This window comes from Calliopsis andreniformis, unplaced genomic scaffold (genome assembly GCF_051401765.1).
Source record: "Calliopsis andreniformis isolate RMS-2024a unplaced genomic scaffold, iyCalAndr_principal scaffold0022, whole genome shotgun sequence".
Classification (NCBI taxonomy): domain Eukaryota; kingdom Metazoa; phylum Arthropoda; class Insecta; order Hymenoptera; family Andrenidae; genus Calliopsis; species Calliopsis andreniformis.
In genome coordinates this window covers 1,338,847-1,354,184 of record NW_027480432.1, presented here as the reverse complement: position 1 = coordinate 1,354,184, position 15,338 = coordinate 1,338,847, and the positions used below count along the sequence as shown (strand labels likewise).

Genomic DNA, 15,338 nt, shown 5'->3' with positions numbered 1-15,338 from the left:
AGCCAGCCTGTGTTTCCCCTTGAGCTTTATCGAGATTCCCCCCTTCGATAGGAACAGAGTTTCGAGACGTGTTTGAATCGAGCATGGGCTTCGATTCCCCTTTTTGTTGTACCAATTCTGAATCGTTAATATTGCTTAGATATTAGGAAATTGGAAATAGAGCTTCTACATTCATTTATCTTACTCAAAATAAATGTCTCGCTGCTGAATATCTTGTTGCAGCAGTAGATTCTGCTGAAGGAGAACGTTGCTTTGCATGCCAAGCACAGCCAAGTTGCTCTGGCTGCTGATTAGCTGTATTGTTTCTGAGCTAAGACTTGCAACATCTCAGGTATTTCTAGGTCAACAGATCGGACCAATTACTTCTGTTTCATCTTACGAAATCCAGAAAGCCTATTTACTGTCTGTACAGTCTCAGTGTTAAGGCGTCTCGCGCGCAATAGAAAGCTCGATGCAAGCTAAAGTGGTCGAGGGAATAATGAAAAGCCTCGGCTGAATCACGACCCCAGGAACTTCTATTTAATTCGCAGAGCTTTCGAATCGTGAAGTGAAATTGCTGGAGTGCCACTCTGATCTTCAAGGTGTTCTTAAAAGTTAATGAAACGCTGAAGTCAAGTGAAAAATGTAGAATGAAAATGAGAACTTTAAAGGTGCTATGCCCTGAGGATCGATAAATCGATTGTGTCCTCAGACGTTATCCTAGTATTGTCACTGGAATCCGCCAGCATCTTTGCCAGCTGCGAAATGGAAGAATCACGTTTTCAAACAAAAGGAATACAGGAATATTGCGCGTATTTAAAATCGGAAGTGTTAGAGAGAGGCGCGGAGTGCTTTTGTCGAGGCGGGGGTGGGTTCCGGCACATCGATCCCTCGGGTGCAGTCTGGTAGGGCCAACCCTCGTGGAAGGGTGCACGCCGATGAGATAGCAGGAAATTGAATAGTGCTTTCACTTGATAGTGGGCCAAAGTGGCACTCTCACCATGCGCATACCATCGATTTGGTTAAACGACTCGAACTCTGTCGCGGCTGTGAACGATTTCGCGTTTCCTCTTTACCCTTTCCCTTTAACGTATTTGCACCCTTTCAGGTGGCGAGATTTACCACCCCTTTTACAGTTCTTCGATATCCTTTAATTCATTCCGTTAAATTGAAACTTACCTCCAGCCACTACCGGTAGTTACGTTTTGTGCGACTTCGACACGCTCACAGCATTTAATTCCGAATTTATTACTTGGGACATGTAGTGTTTGTTCAAGTATGCCAGTTTGAAATCGAGCACGACGATTCGGAACGCATCGCGCGTAACTGCACGAAATAATTAACTTCTCCAGGGGAACGAGTGTTTGCCCGTTCGTACGTGAAACTGATTCATTCGTCCTGTATTCGTCGAATAGTTGAGAGTTTTTACCATGCGTCTGCCTATTGACGAGGGACTTTCTACTGCTGTTTGCAGAGACTAAAATGTCCGAAACGGAAGCTGATGGCGGCGATACGAGTCCGACGCGTCAGCCGAGGTAATTAAAAACATGTAATAGACACGTAACTTGTTACGTTTGCTAACTTTTTCGAACTTAATCTGCTTAACTTTGGTTTTTCTCTTCTCTTTTACTAATCGAAGATCTTGTGTAAACGCAGCGGAACATTTAATCGCGAAGACGTTTCACGTCCTTTCCTCTTTTCTGCTTTCTTCTTCAGCACGGGTCGCTTGCTCTTTACATTAACTTCTACAGTAATTATTTGAAATTCCAAGCATTCATAGTTCCATTACCAGTAGATTTCCATGGAGAAAGATTCTTCGCTGAAAGAAAGTCCGCTGAATTAAGCTCCCCAATTAGCAGTCTCTCAAAGAAAGACAAATAATTCATATCTTTGGTTATACTTTTACTGAATTTCATTCAAAGCAGTGAAGCGTCATCGCGATTCCTTTTGAATAGTAATGCTCACTGAGCAACATTTATGTCTCTAAATTTCAGACAGACTAGAATTCACAGCGTCGGGTTACCCGCCCGAACATCCCTGCTTCCGGAACCCCCGCCTACCGGAAGTGGCTCTCCGCCGCCGATACCGCGGCGCCATTCCGCCGCGCCTGCGGTAAGTCAACTTCAAATCGCTTCGTTTTAGTATTTAATAGATGATTCAATGTGTTAGGATAGCTTTCAGAGCTGTAAAGTGACACGAAGTAACAAAATATCAGTAGACAGACACAGAATCTAGTTTCACTAGCAAGTAGATTTTATCTTTTTCCTAATGACTGCGCCATACGTTGTTAAAAATTTGAAAATTGAAAAATTTGAATATTTGGCAGTTGAAAAATTCGAAAATTTGAATATTTGTCAGTAGGAAAATTTAAAATTCGGAATATTTAAAAATTTTTAAATTTGAATATTTAAAAATTTAAAAATTCTCAAACCTGCAAATTTTTCAAGTAGAAGCAGTGAGTTCACTTTTTCGGGATTTTTCAGTCCCCAAACTAGCTCCTTTTCGAAAAATTGCGACGATACGGTCGGTATCGGAGGCAAGCGTGTAATTTGCTCGTAGAACTCGCCACCTAAATCACGACTAAAGCCGGTGGTTAGCGGCACGCCGACACTTTGCGAATTAACAACGGCAGAGCGAGAAGCGACGGCGTAATCTCGGTTGGCGGGCGGACCTTGCTTCTGAGTGCTCGCATTAAATGGAGCAAAAGCAACGAGAACGAGGAGACATTCTCTTCTCGCCGTTTTGTACGACTTGTTCGTTCGTTGCTCGAGCTGGTCCGCTCGTAATTAACGGACAAATGACGGTTCAATGGATAGAGCCAGGGCAGTGTAGGTTTTCCATGTGGAAAGCACGGGAACACACGCACACGCACCACACACAACATATTCACCACAGATCAAACACGTGGACACCTGGTAGCAAAGCAGCAAGTATCTTTTAGCTTATTATTGCTTCTAGTAGTCTGATTTTATTTAACTTTCCTCTAATTTCATTAATACGCGTATGTCCAACGTAGAGGAATTTCTACGTGGAGAATTAACTCGTCATTCCTGGTTTAACAAGTTAAACAAAATGCACTTATTCCGCATTCTACAGAAATTAAATCTCTGCAAGGAAAATAATAGGAATTCGAACAAGAAACTTGCTGGTCCCACAGGTAGCTCCTCCACCAATTCCCCTGCGTCCTCCAGCAATTCCAAAACGCCGAAAAAATGAGAAACCGATACCGGTCCAATCATCGACAAGGCAGGACAGCCGACAGAAGCATGGTAATACCAGCGAACAACCTCCTTCCTCGATCCTCTCAGCTTCTTGGACCCACGACGCGAGCAACGACAAGTTGGTGGATCTAGATCCGTTCCGAATGCAGGATCAGCGCAGAGCTCAGGACTATTCGCTAAGTTTCCCGAGGAAAGAGGGGACGAGCGAGGAGAACGATTTCGTGGCGGACTTCGACAAGGCGAATTTCGAGGAGAACTGCAAGCTCAGCCAGAAGTCGAGCTTCGAGGAGCAGCAGAAGGCTTCGCGCGATCTTGAGAAGAGGCTGCATGAGAGGATCGTTAAGAGCGCCGAGTCAAAGTTCAAGGATCACCAGACCGGAAGAGGTGGACGTCAGAGGCAGGGCGGAAGTGTGCAGAATGGCAGGTAAGAGTAAAACTAGTCACAATTTGCCTAGATACTTTCTAACACTCTGACAGCTGCTGACGTCCACGATTTGCGAAGAATAAATAGAGGTACTTAAAGTCAGGATGAAAAACAGTGGAAAGAATTAAGAAGATTCCCTCGAGAACTTTATTAGAAGCATTGTATTCAATGCTCGAGGGAGCGTTAAAAAAGTAATGCGAACAGAGAGGTCAGGTCACGAATAGAGCAGTAGTATACGACACTCTTTGCGTGACATCAAAGCGCGACACAGATTTTACTCGCATCACGGTCTGCTACGATCCATCGATTGTTGCTGGAAGCGTCAAAGAATATCCTGTGACAAAGTTGCACGCGTGAATGCAGTTCGAGATCGATACCGTCACCATCGCGAGCAGCCCCCATGTTCAGACGTTTCTTTATGCAACAAGCTTCTCTTGGAACAGAATTTTCTTCGTCGCTTGTTACACGCGACGTGGCTTCATCCTTGACTGTCTCCCTGAGTTACTGTCAATTCAGAACGCAAAAGCGACGTTAAAAGGACAGAGGAGAGGTCTCTGGGGGCTTGTTATTTCGAATTATTTTGAAAATTACTTTTGTAGGGAAATTAGTTTGTCTGAGACAGCGGTGCTTCGGTCCTCGAGCTGAGGTCGCGAGCATGTCGAAGGCTTGGCTGGAATTAGTAGCGCAACTCTACGGCCGATTACGCTTACGACGGGCTTGTTAAACGAAGCGTAAGCTTCGACTCTATCTCGGCGTTCGAGTAGACATTCCGTTGAAGTGGCGTCCTCGTAACCAGCAGCCTGCTTTAATTCTCCACAGTGTACATGCGTTTTAGTGCTTAGAGGACGAGGACGTCTTCTGGAGGGAACGAACTACTTTGTCGTTATTGAACCGAGTGCATACTGTAATTATTCTGCATAGTTTAATGTGTTTATGATAAAATAGAGTAAATTAAATTGAGAACGGAGGAGTGTATCTAGATGTTCCATAGGTAGCTCCTATGATCGATAGCTACTAGAAGCCAGCAGGAAACTAATCGTAACGATAACTGCAAGCTCTCGTTATTCCCAAAATTATGCAGAGTTAACATATCCCACGTGCTTCTCGAATTCAGGGCATGCTCGGCATTCTTCCTCCCTTCCCTTCATAGCAATAACTCGACAGAGCGATATTTCAAGAAAATAGGATAGTTATAGCGCCGTTATTACTGACGTTACATCGCCTGGCTGTGAGAGCTGCTCTGCATGCAAGAGGCAAAACCAAGTTCAGGGCATTTGTCATCTTACGAAGGATTGAAAAATATCTCCAAACTTCCTCTTGGTTCTTGGCTGTTTCTTTCCAATCTCAGGCAGTGACGAAAGTTAGAGAGTTAATTCAATCGAGAATTTCTGTACGCTTTTTTTTATCTGCGTTACGACACCAGTCTCCATTTGACAGGCTTCAGTCGAAGTTGGGGAAAGATAGCGAGCCGGAGGGCTGCAAGGAGGTCGACGACGGGAAGTCTCGGGAAAAATTAGCCCCGAGTCGAAGAGAGCCTCTGCAAGAGGACGAGACGGCGAAGTTCGCGGCGCTGCTGAGATCGCGTCGCGAGGCGGAGAAAAGATCCAAGTTCGAAGAGTTGCAGGCAGCCTCGAAGAAGCTTGAGAGACGGTTGCACGAAGAGGACGATCATCTTCGGACGATTAAAGAGAGACCAACCAACAGGTGAATAATTTTTCCTAATTTAAGAGTTTTACACTATTCATTTTGAATTTCTCTTTTGCCTTTCTTTTAAATGTCAGGTTAGAGGAGCTGCAAAGGGCCTCCCAGGACCTCGAGAGACGATTACACGATCAGAAATCTTCCGAGCAGATCCTCCGAGGGAAGTACGAAGCAGACATGGAGAGGGCAAGGAACATGCTGCAGCACAACTTGAGAAAGGAGAGGGGTTGTGGCGAGAAACTGGAGAAACTGCCGAAGGCGACGCAGACGAATCTTCCGCCGCCCCTGAGCGCAATTTCTCAGAGCTCCGTACCGAAGCCCATCAGTGTCAGACAGGACAGCAATGTCTCCTCGGACAGTTTCAGCCAGACCAGTTCCCCCAGCTACACCAGCAAGACAATGGAGGCTCCCCTGCTGCCCCATAAGCACGGCAAGGTTCCAGGTAAATGCGTTGACCTCCTTTACCAGTGTATGCTCGGTTCTTTCCCCTTCGTAGTGCCTTCCACACCTTGTAGGTATAATTAAAATAAAGATAATAATACTTCAAAGTAGAAACTTCAGATAAAAGACTGACTACTAGCGTAGTAACGAGCTGAGATTAAACCCCTCGTGAGAAATTGGTGGCTCGGGGTACCAATAAATCATTTCAACAAGCTGCTAAGATTAATACGTTCCCTGGCGCGTCATTTTTTCTCGCGCTCCATTTAAAGCGCGGCACCCGTTCGTTACAACAGGCGAGCACGAGGTGTAACGTGACTGGAATACTCGCTTCAATTTATTTAAACTGTTCCCGTGTCCTCGCTCTGGGTAATCCTTACCCAAAGCGACTTCCAAGTTCCATAGACGATCAGGATAGTGTTAATGAAATTCTCGGTCGGATTGTCAGACAGAGCACTGGTGTCAGAGCCGGACAACACGTCGGGCAGGACTATAACCAAATCGACCAGCACTCCAGCCAGCCTGCAGACTGTCGTCAGAGTTCATGGTGGCAATAATGGTTCCTTGCATCACAGGGTAAGACGACACTAAGAATAAAACGCATTGAACGTGTTATGCAACTCGTGGAAAAGGGGGAATGAATTCGTGGAGTTCTTCTGTTGTCGACTCTCTGTTCGTTTCCTAGACGAGTTGCGTAATCTCGAAGCACGATAACCATGTGTTCACGCGAATTAAGGGTCACGCGGATCTTAAAGCGTTTCACGCTCCATCGAGCGTGAAGGATTCCGAAGACAAAGCAAATCATGGCGATTCGACTGAGCTTCCTTTTCGCTTGCGACGAACTGTGAAGGATAGTGACTCGATTGGACGGCGATGAACCGTGGCGAGTAGTTTCTGGTGGAGATAAGAGTGAGAGATGGTGAAATTTCCACGCGGTGCTCCCGATGCACTTGCACCTGGGAAAGCGGCTAGAAAAGCTGGCAACAATCGGTTCTGGGGCAAATGTTACCTCGCGAAACAGGATAAACGAATGTAAAATCACATTTACTGGAGAATCGATAAACGACTCTGCGTCATTTGCTCCTTTTGTCTCCATCCGAGGGGGAAATGTGCGCGTGTCCTTTACGCTCGATATCGGGAAACGTGTCCATATCGGGCCACAGGACCATCGATATCATTTTACGAGAATGCTCTCGTTATTAACGCTGAAAATAGACCGTGGTAATAACACCGCGGAACGGGGAGGAAATCCCAGGAGCTGACCGAGTGTAACGTTTATTTTCCTTCCGTACTTTAATTGCTTTGTTTTCCGCGTACCGTCGATTAGCTTTCGTTATCGAAAACAATTCCCTTTCCCAACAGATCTCGCCAATTTTTTACCGCTTTGACGTTGCCCGGAGTTCGATAGGAAAGTTAAAAATAGGACGAGCGCGAGTTGCTGCACTGTGTGTCTGACCAACGCTATCCTATTCTACTTCAAATGGGATTCCCTTCCTAACTCGTAAATTAGATTGAAAATGAAGATAAAAATTTTTCTGTAATTGAAAATTTGAATCAATTGAAAATAAAGAGGGTGTCCCAATGTGGTAGGCAATAGTGCAGGGATGAACGAAGTGATATAATTTGTCCTTTGATAACGCTACTCGACCGCGAGGAAATTATAATCGATATCGACGTCCTAGTGGAGGGTCGCATACACCAGCACGCAACCGAGGGGTGCGTTGACTCCTCAAATACAGAATCCGTTGCGAGCGGGTGCACGCGACCGATATCGTGGACTAATATTTGCGTTGATTCGTGCACCCATTAACCGACGAGCGAATTACATTGCTCGCAAAACACTTGTGAATTAAGAGAAGTACAGACCTAATATGCAAACAAATTCTTGTAACTGTACATAAAAACAATCGCCTTCTAAATTGTATTAAAATAAAAAATATTGCAACGAACTCTGACATGACTTTTCATTAATAATAAATTCAACAGATGTTGTCTGTCGAGTCATGGACATATCTACTTGTTCCAGATTATCAGAGACATGACCAGCAGTCACTATGTGACCACTGGAAGGCTCCGTTTCAGGTTCGTCCAGGTGTTTTTCAACGCTGTGGCACTCTTGATCATCGCTGGAGGCTTAGCTGCTTATTTCAAGTGTAAGTAGAACTCATTGTGTTGTGTGCAAATTTAATTGGGGTCACTGATTGCTCGAGATCGACGCACTGGAAAGTGTACAAACGAAAGGTTATCGCGTGAAAGACCTCGTCGCTGTCAGATATAAGTGTAATGCACGGACAGGAACAACGACAAGCTTTATGGCAGCCGAAAGATCAATAGAGCTGCCGCTGTTCTCGTGTGCTATTTGCTTTCAAACATTAACACCGCCTTCGTGATGCACGCGCGAACTTCGTGTTTCGACTTCATCTTCGCTGGCAAAACAGCGATGAATAATTAGTTTTCTTGTCGAATCGGTTTCCTGTCATTAGCTCTAAGTACTCGAATTATGGAGGGAAACGAGAAGCATATTCACATTCAGATGAACTTCGTGGCACTAGGAAATAGATGAAAAGCAGAGTTTCACAAATGATAATTCTTGTGGATGATTTTTCATCACAAAGGACGAGTCTTTTATAACTTGTTGTACAATGGCAGACAATAACTCGAGGATATGAAAGCACATGCATTTTTTGAGCTCATCAAGCGTAGGAAATGTTCCAGAGACATGGTAGAAAAAGGTGAAAGGGGCTGCTTTTAGAAGGGACGTGGGAGAGACGATAATTAAAAGAGACAACATTGCTGGCCAAGTTGATGCGATATCAGAGGATTACCCTAACTCGACGAGTGTTTGGATAATTTGTAGAGCAATTTTCGGTAATTTATAGAACAGATAATGGGACCACAGTCAGCGAAAGAGCAATTGTTGACGAGAAATTTAGCACGTGTAGCCTTGCTATCTCGTTGAATGTTACGATGTCACCTTTAAACTAGCATTTCGCATTTAAATACGCCTCCACAAGTAGAAATATTTGAAGATCTCTTATTTAGATAGAAACGACGTAAAAACGTCGAGGCGTATCGAACCGTTTGCACCTGTAGCTGACAAGTTCATTATGGTAGTTTCGAAAACGTGACTAGTCGCGTTAGTCGCAGGTTCAAGTTTCCGACGTTTCAGCGAGCGATGGTCCATGAACACTTGGAATTACGGTATAAGGACTGACAGGAAAATCCTTTCATTCGTTATCCGCTAGTAGGGCGCCGATACTCGATCATAGACCCCTCAGACACGTTCCTAATGACACTTAGTCAGCTCACTGAGCTTGCCAAACTTTTTCGACGCGTTAGAAGCTTCGTAGACACTTCATAGAGTCCTCAGGGAGCAAGGGTGACAGAGATCTCAAAAATTGTAAAAAAAAGACGCATTCAGTTTTTGCATTAATTGCATTTAAAATGCAGCCTATCCTGAAACCGTGACTCGATGGGAGAACAGAACGATTTACACCAACATGGTTGCACTGACGGAACAAGCACCGCCAGTTATTGAAGAAAAGAACCCTGCACCTGGAGTGTGTCTGCCCATAATAGTAACATTTTGCCAGCACCATAAGGTAAGCCTGTCTTTATTATTTTTTTCTATTATAAATCTGTAAAAAAGGACGACCAGAGTTGCATATTCAGCAGCCCGATGCAGCTGCAGGGTAACTGACGTGTGTCATTGGTTTATCCTCCAGATCCCGTATAATTTCACCGTTTTTCCAAATTTCATTGGCAATTTTGGTCAACGAGAAGCCCAGCACGAGCTCGAGCTTTACATCTCGGTGATTGACGTCAGATGCTACGAATTGGCTGCACTTTTCCTCTGCAGCGTTTTCGTGCCGAAATGTGGGCCCGAGGGGCAGCCTGTTCAACCCTGTCGCAGCCTCTGTTCTCGTGAGTAATTTGATCCTGTATTTTGAATACGAACTCATGTTGCGTTTTTTTTTTTTCATTTTTTTGTATCTCCTATGCATTTTTATGCTAAATGCACCGGAAATTTGACTTCTGTTTAGATACCAATAGGCGCTGTGGGTTTTTCTTGGGCGTTTTCGGTTTGACTCTGCCTGATTACATAGATTGTAGAATATTTCCTGAATATCCCAATCCAGACGGATGCGTGGGCCACCAAGAAGTTTTGGAGGCAAATAAGAGAGCAGAGAAACCCGGTGAGTTGTGATTTCAGCTAAAATAATGCACTCGGTTTCCTTGATAAAAATATTTTACTCGCGGAGAAATTATAAAACAATCAAGGAAGTATAGAAGTGGAATTTTCATAAAGTTCAAAAGAGAATAAAATACTAAAGTGTCACTAAAACTTAGTACAACTTCTTAAAAACACGAAATTAGTAATTAAGAGCGATCGGTTGAAATCGAGCAGAACTCTTTGTCCGTCGGTCAGGGGCACTTCGTTATTCTCGTTCAAGGCCCTAGGTGGCCATTTATCCGGCTCCTTCAGTGGGGATAAGCCTACTGGCTAAAGTCTCGGGCATTTGATAAAGAGGTGGATAATCGTGGGATTAAAATAATCTCGCTGGGACAGCTGGACGACGGCTAGAATGTACGCGACGCGCGATATAATTCTCAGAAAACGCCAACTTCCCTTTCTCCCTTCGGTTAGGATTCTGATTTCGTTATCACGGCGAACTAAGAGAACGTGCCGAGGTCCACGAACATTTTAAAGTTTAACGCGCTGAGCAAAACGAGGGAATTTCTCTTAATGGGAGAATTTATTACGAGCTGTGAAATAAAGAAAAAGATAGAAGTAAAAGGGTAGAAATTGTACGGAAAAAGACCAGGTTTTCGGAGAACAATGAGAATCAAAAATATTTATGTGTTTTCAGTGTTTGCCTTTTGTTTAATTATTGTCTCTTCAAGCTGCACGATTCACCGATGCAATGGGAGTAATTGCCAACTAATTTTTTAAGCCGATGTCCATTGTGTTATCGGCACTTACGGCCCTTTTGTTCCGATCGTTTGTTCATTCCCCTATTGTGGACCGTTCTTTGTGATAGAATCTCGTGTACTGATCTCTAGATTGTTTCGAGACGATCTAATATAGCTTCTTTAATTGCCTTAGTCTGGTGTATTTTCCTGAGAGTTTTCTCTTAGAGTGGGTCGGGCTATATCAACTTTCGTTTCACTGAATAGTCGCAGTAGAATGACGCATAACTGGTCAGACAGGGGACCGTAATTGTGTTTCATCGTTATTTCGTTTGACAGAGAGAAATCAATTGAAAGATTAAATTATTCCGAAATTTAATAAATCTGTTGGTTCGTTTCACCATCAAAAAGCATTAAAAATTATTGAATTATTCGAGCTTTAATTGGACTGGAAAAAGAGAGTCAATCAAAGTCATTTCAGTCGCGAGAAGGAAAGGAAACTCAAATTGTCCACAATTTCCTTGCCTCAGTAGTAAAAATCACTTTGGTCAGACCAGTGAACGAATAGACAGCATAATCATCGAATATTGGGACGAAACGCAGGAAACTTTCATTATTGACCCAAAGTTGTCGTGGGCCATTTGAATGGCGCAATCGAGAGTCGATCTAGCCACGCTAATAAACCGATTCATTTGCGTTCGCTGTTAATTAAGATTAAATTGCTCGCTGATTACAGAGGTCACTCGGTTCGATAGAAAGAGATCTATCACTGATTACTCTACTTTGACGTCGTTCAATTTTTTTTAACCAAGAGAACTCTCTTTTATCCCGCTTTTCTTGGTTCCGACGGGAAATATCGGGAAAATTTAGAGCCCTTAGTGGTGCCCATCCTTAACTCGAATTTACTGGGGGTTGAAAACGACCCAGCTGACACGCTTCTTGAAGTTAATGGCTACTTCGAGTCGCGCCATTGGAGAATTTACTTGGCTTCCTCTCGATTATAGTAGGGATTGTCTACTGGATTCATTTTTTAGTACGACCCGAAGCTACTCCCAACTTTTTCCAATTTTTTACATACCAATTTTAACAAACGATCGAATAAAAACGATGGAGAACACAGATGTGCATGAAATTTGTTGGCAAATCCAAAAACACGATGCCACTTGGAATTATGTAAATGAGGGTCGACCCGCATAATATCTGGAGGGCACATATGCTCGTGTGGACCTCAGTATCGGCGCGCATCAGATCATATTATAATTTTGTGTACGTGGATACGTCGCGCGCGTGTCGCCACTAATGGAATCTTAATTGCAAAATCTATATTAAACGATCGACGACCCATCTTCGCCGCCAAGCAGCTTTAGGAGTTCACTTCGAATGGGTATCAGGGCACGCTTGCAGTAAAGGGACGTTTATAAAACGTGAGCAAGCACTTAAATGCAATTTCTCCTGATTGTATGCAAAACATGAAACCGAGCCAATGAAGTCATAATAGACTCACGTATCTTTTCTACAATATTACATCCCCAGAAATAGTGAATAAAAGTCTCTGGTAGAAAAAAAATCTCTTACCTGCTCCCTCGTGGATGCTCGCAGCATGCACCAGTGGATTCCAATGCGACGGGACCAGGTGCATTCCAGTCGACTGGCGATGCGACGGCCACTTGGATTGCGCTGACCACAGCGACGAGACTGGCTGCGGCGAGTGTGTATCCTCTTCCTCACCCTCGGCCTCGGTGTTCAACACGAAGATCGTAAAGAAGCCCATCCTAGCCAAGAACACAATCTCGAAATCGAAGCTGCACTGCGGCGAGAGAAAGTGCATGTCTGCCAGCCACATCTGCGACGGTGTCATGGACTGTCCGTGGGGCCAGGACGAGCGTTACTGCTGTAAGCAGAATATTAATGTGGAAACGTTGTTTGTCTCTTAAAAGGTTTGATCTTACTTAAGCCTCGCATATGGACCATTTATCTTTGCTATTAAATCTCTAGTTCCTACTATACTGTGAATATTTGTGTTCGTTTTGTTGCACATGTTTCGTAAAAATTGCAGTGAAGCTGAGCTTGAAAAATGGAGACGTGGGCGAGGGTCGACTGGAGGTCTACCACGCTGAAATGGGAAAGTTCATGCCTGCCTGCATCTCGCATTGGGAACCGAACTCTGCACAGACAATTTGCTCCATGCTTGGATATACGTAAGAGACCTAATTGCTTTTGCAGGCAGATGAATCAATGATTGTAATTGCGAAATTTTGGTCTCCACATCGTTTCAGGGCTGCGGTCTCGTCCAGGTTAACAGCCCACGACCTCAACGTCACTCAAAGGGCTTTTGAGACTCCACAAACTACTCTTCTGAAGGAATTTCAGGAATGCATCACGGACCAGAAACCTTACCCTACAGTTGAGCTCACATGTTCGAACTATGGTAACATATTTAGTATTCATATTTCAGTTTCCATGCAATCTTACTGTAATGTAATCGATTTCGTAGCTTGCGGCCGAAGGAGGACGATGTACGGAAATTCAAGGGTGAAAACGAGAATTGTGGGTGGCGTGGAGTCTGCACCCGGCGACTGGCCATTTCTGGCGGCCCTCCTTGGCGGACCTGAACAGATTTTCTACTGTGCAGGAGTTCTTATCGCTGATCAGTGGGTTCTGACAGCCTCTCATTGCGCGGGCAACGCTAGTCATATCGATGTTAATGGGTGGACGATTCAGCTGGGAATAACTAGAAGACACTCTCACACTTACCTTGGCAAGAAACTAAAAGTGAAAAGAGTGGTGCCCCATCCTAGCTACAATTTGGGCGTCACTCACGATAATGATGTGGCCCTCTTTCAGGTAACATTCCCACTATCATCTATGATCATTTTGTCAAGAATTCTCTAAGGCATTAGAAAAATTCTCCTTCGTTTTCCTTTAGTTGGAAAAGCGAGTTCCTTTCAACGAACACCTAAGACCAGTCTGTTTACCGACAGCGAACACACATCTCGCGCCTGGTACTATGTGCACAGTTATTGGATGGGGCAAGAAAAATGATACAGATGGTACGTACAGTAGTGAACAGCGAAAGTGTGAAACCATACATGTTTTAAATGGACCTTTCCGACGCGGTTGATTTTTTTAGCATCAGAATATGAGCCAGCCGTGAACGAAGTGCAGGTTCCTGTCTTAAATAGGGAAACTTGCAATCTGTGGTTGGCCTACAGGGAACTGAATGTCACTGATGGAATGATCTGTGCTGGCTATCCTGATGGAGGGAAGGATGCATGCCAGGTAAGTTTTTGTCCGCCGAATTTTTTGGGAAAGCAAACTTTTATAGAGTTGTAATCAAGGTTCAATTAACAGGGTGATTCTGGAGGTCCCCTGCTCTGCCAAGATGAGCAGGACAAGGAAAGATGGTTCGTTGGAGGTATAGTAAGCTGGGGTATAAAGTGTGCTCACCCAAAATTGCCAGGTGTCTATGCTTACGTGCCGAAATACGTGCCATGGATTCGTAACGAAATGGAAAAATATTCGGATGCGCGCATGGATTAATGGTAAGGCATGTACTGAAGTCAGACAATAATTGTAATGACAATAAAATGTTAGATATGTCGAGGCCGCTTGCCAGAGCTACACCACTTCAGACAACGAGCTCTCGTCTCTATTTTCTAAACTAAAGAATCAACTTTCATGTAACAAACGAAAAAAGGGAATAGCCTACTTTTGGCAGAAGCAAGATCGAGGGGCCTCGCGATCGAAACGAAAATTTCGCATGAGATGCGACGAATGTCATTTTCTATTGCCACAAGTTTCATGTTTTTGGAAAGCTACGTGCCACCAAGTGGACGAAAATTATGACTCAAGGGGTGTGCGTTTATCGTTCGTCGATACTCCATTTCCAGACAATAATGACTTTACCGAACTCCACTGTAATCTTGCAGTTTACTTTGTTAGAAGTTAATAACGAAGATATATAAACTAAGATAGGTAATTTAAAGGATTTCTATTTTAAATTTCGAAGGTGCAAGGTGTTAGAAATAATTGAGATTGGAAATATAAGACAATACTTTTGTACGAAACTCACGGACGCACACCCACTGTAGGTAAAATTTCGTGCACATACTGCATGAGATGCATTTGTGTACTAAGAGTATTTCGAGTAAGAGTATGCAAAGAAATCTATAGAATAAATATATAACTCATCTAAAATTAAAGTAAGTCTCTGTTAAACTAAGACAGTATTATGTATGTGTAGAGCTGAGTCTATTAGTTGTATATTAATATAAAGCAGATATTTATGCATAAGCAGAGAAACATATATATAAGAGTAGTTCCATATAAATTAAGATCAAGGTTGAGAAAACAAGATTATTTTTTTTATTTATATTAAATTAGAAGACAAACTTGCTTTAAATACACTTTTTGTTACATACTACAATCTAATTTTTTTTATCTTAAGTGAATTTGTGAATTAAATCTGTATAAATTCTGAGTTTGCAAGATTAATTTTTCTCAGAACATTTTTTTAGAAGTTGTAGTATTTCTCAGCCTCGTACTTAGAATTCCAAAGCATACGTACTATCAATATTAATTATATATTCATGTTTCGAATGTAGATTTTCCAATAGGAACATTCGAAGCATGAATGAAAGTGTACCGAGTGATATTCGGTGTAG

The 15,338-nt window shown here is 43.3% G+C and overlaps 1 protein-coding gene across 1 annotated transcript; it reads left to right on the top strand.

Annotated features, from left to right (window-relative positions):
• Window positions 1–3,272: 3,272 nt before the first annotated feature.
• On the top strand, window positions 3,273–14,253 carry LOC143186931 (atrial natriuretic peptide-converting enzyme). Its single transcript, XM_076390805.1, has 15 exons — window positions 3,273–3,624; window positions 5,062–5,328; window positions 5,406–5,767; window positions 6,212–6,339; window positions 7,790–7,916; window positions 9,214–9,365; window positions 9,489–9,687; window positions 9,807–9,959; window positions 12,274–12,567; window positions 12,731–12,872; window positions 12,951–13,102; window positions 13,169–13,518; window positions 13,601–13,724; window positions 13,805–13,953; window positions 14,026–14,253. Exons 1-15 carry the CDS (start codon window positions 3,344–3,346, stop codon window positions 14,212–14,214), a joined length of 3,069 nt encoding a protein of 1,022 aa, XP_076246920.1. The 5' UTR covers window positions 3,273–3,343; the 3' UTR covers window positions 14,215–14,253.
• Window positions 14,254–15,338: the final 1,085 nt, after the last annotated feature.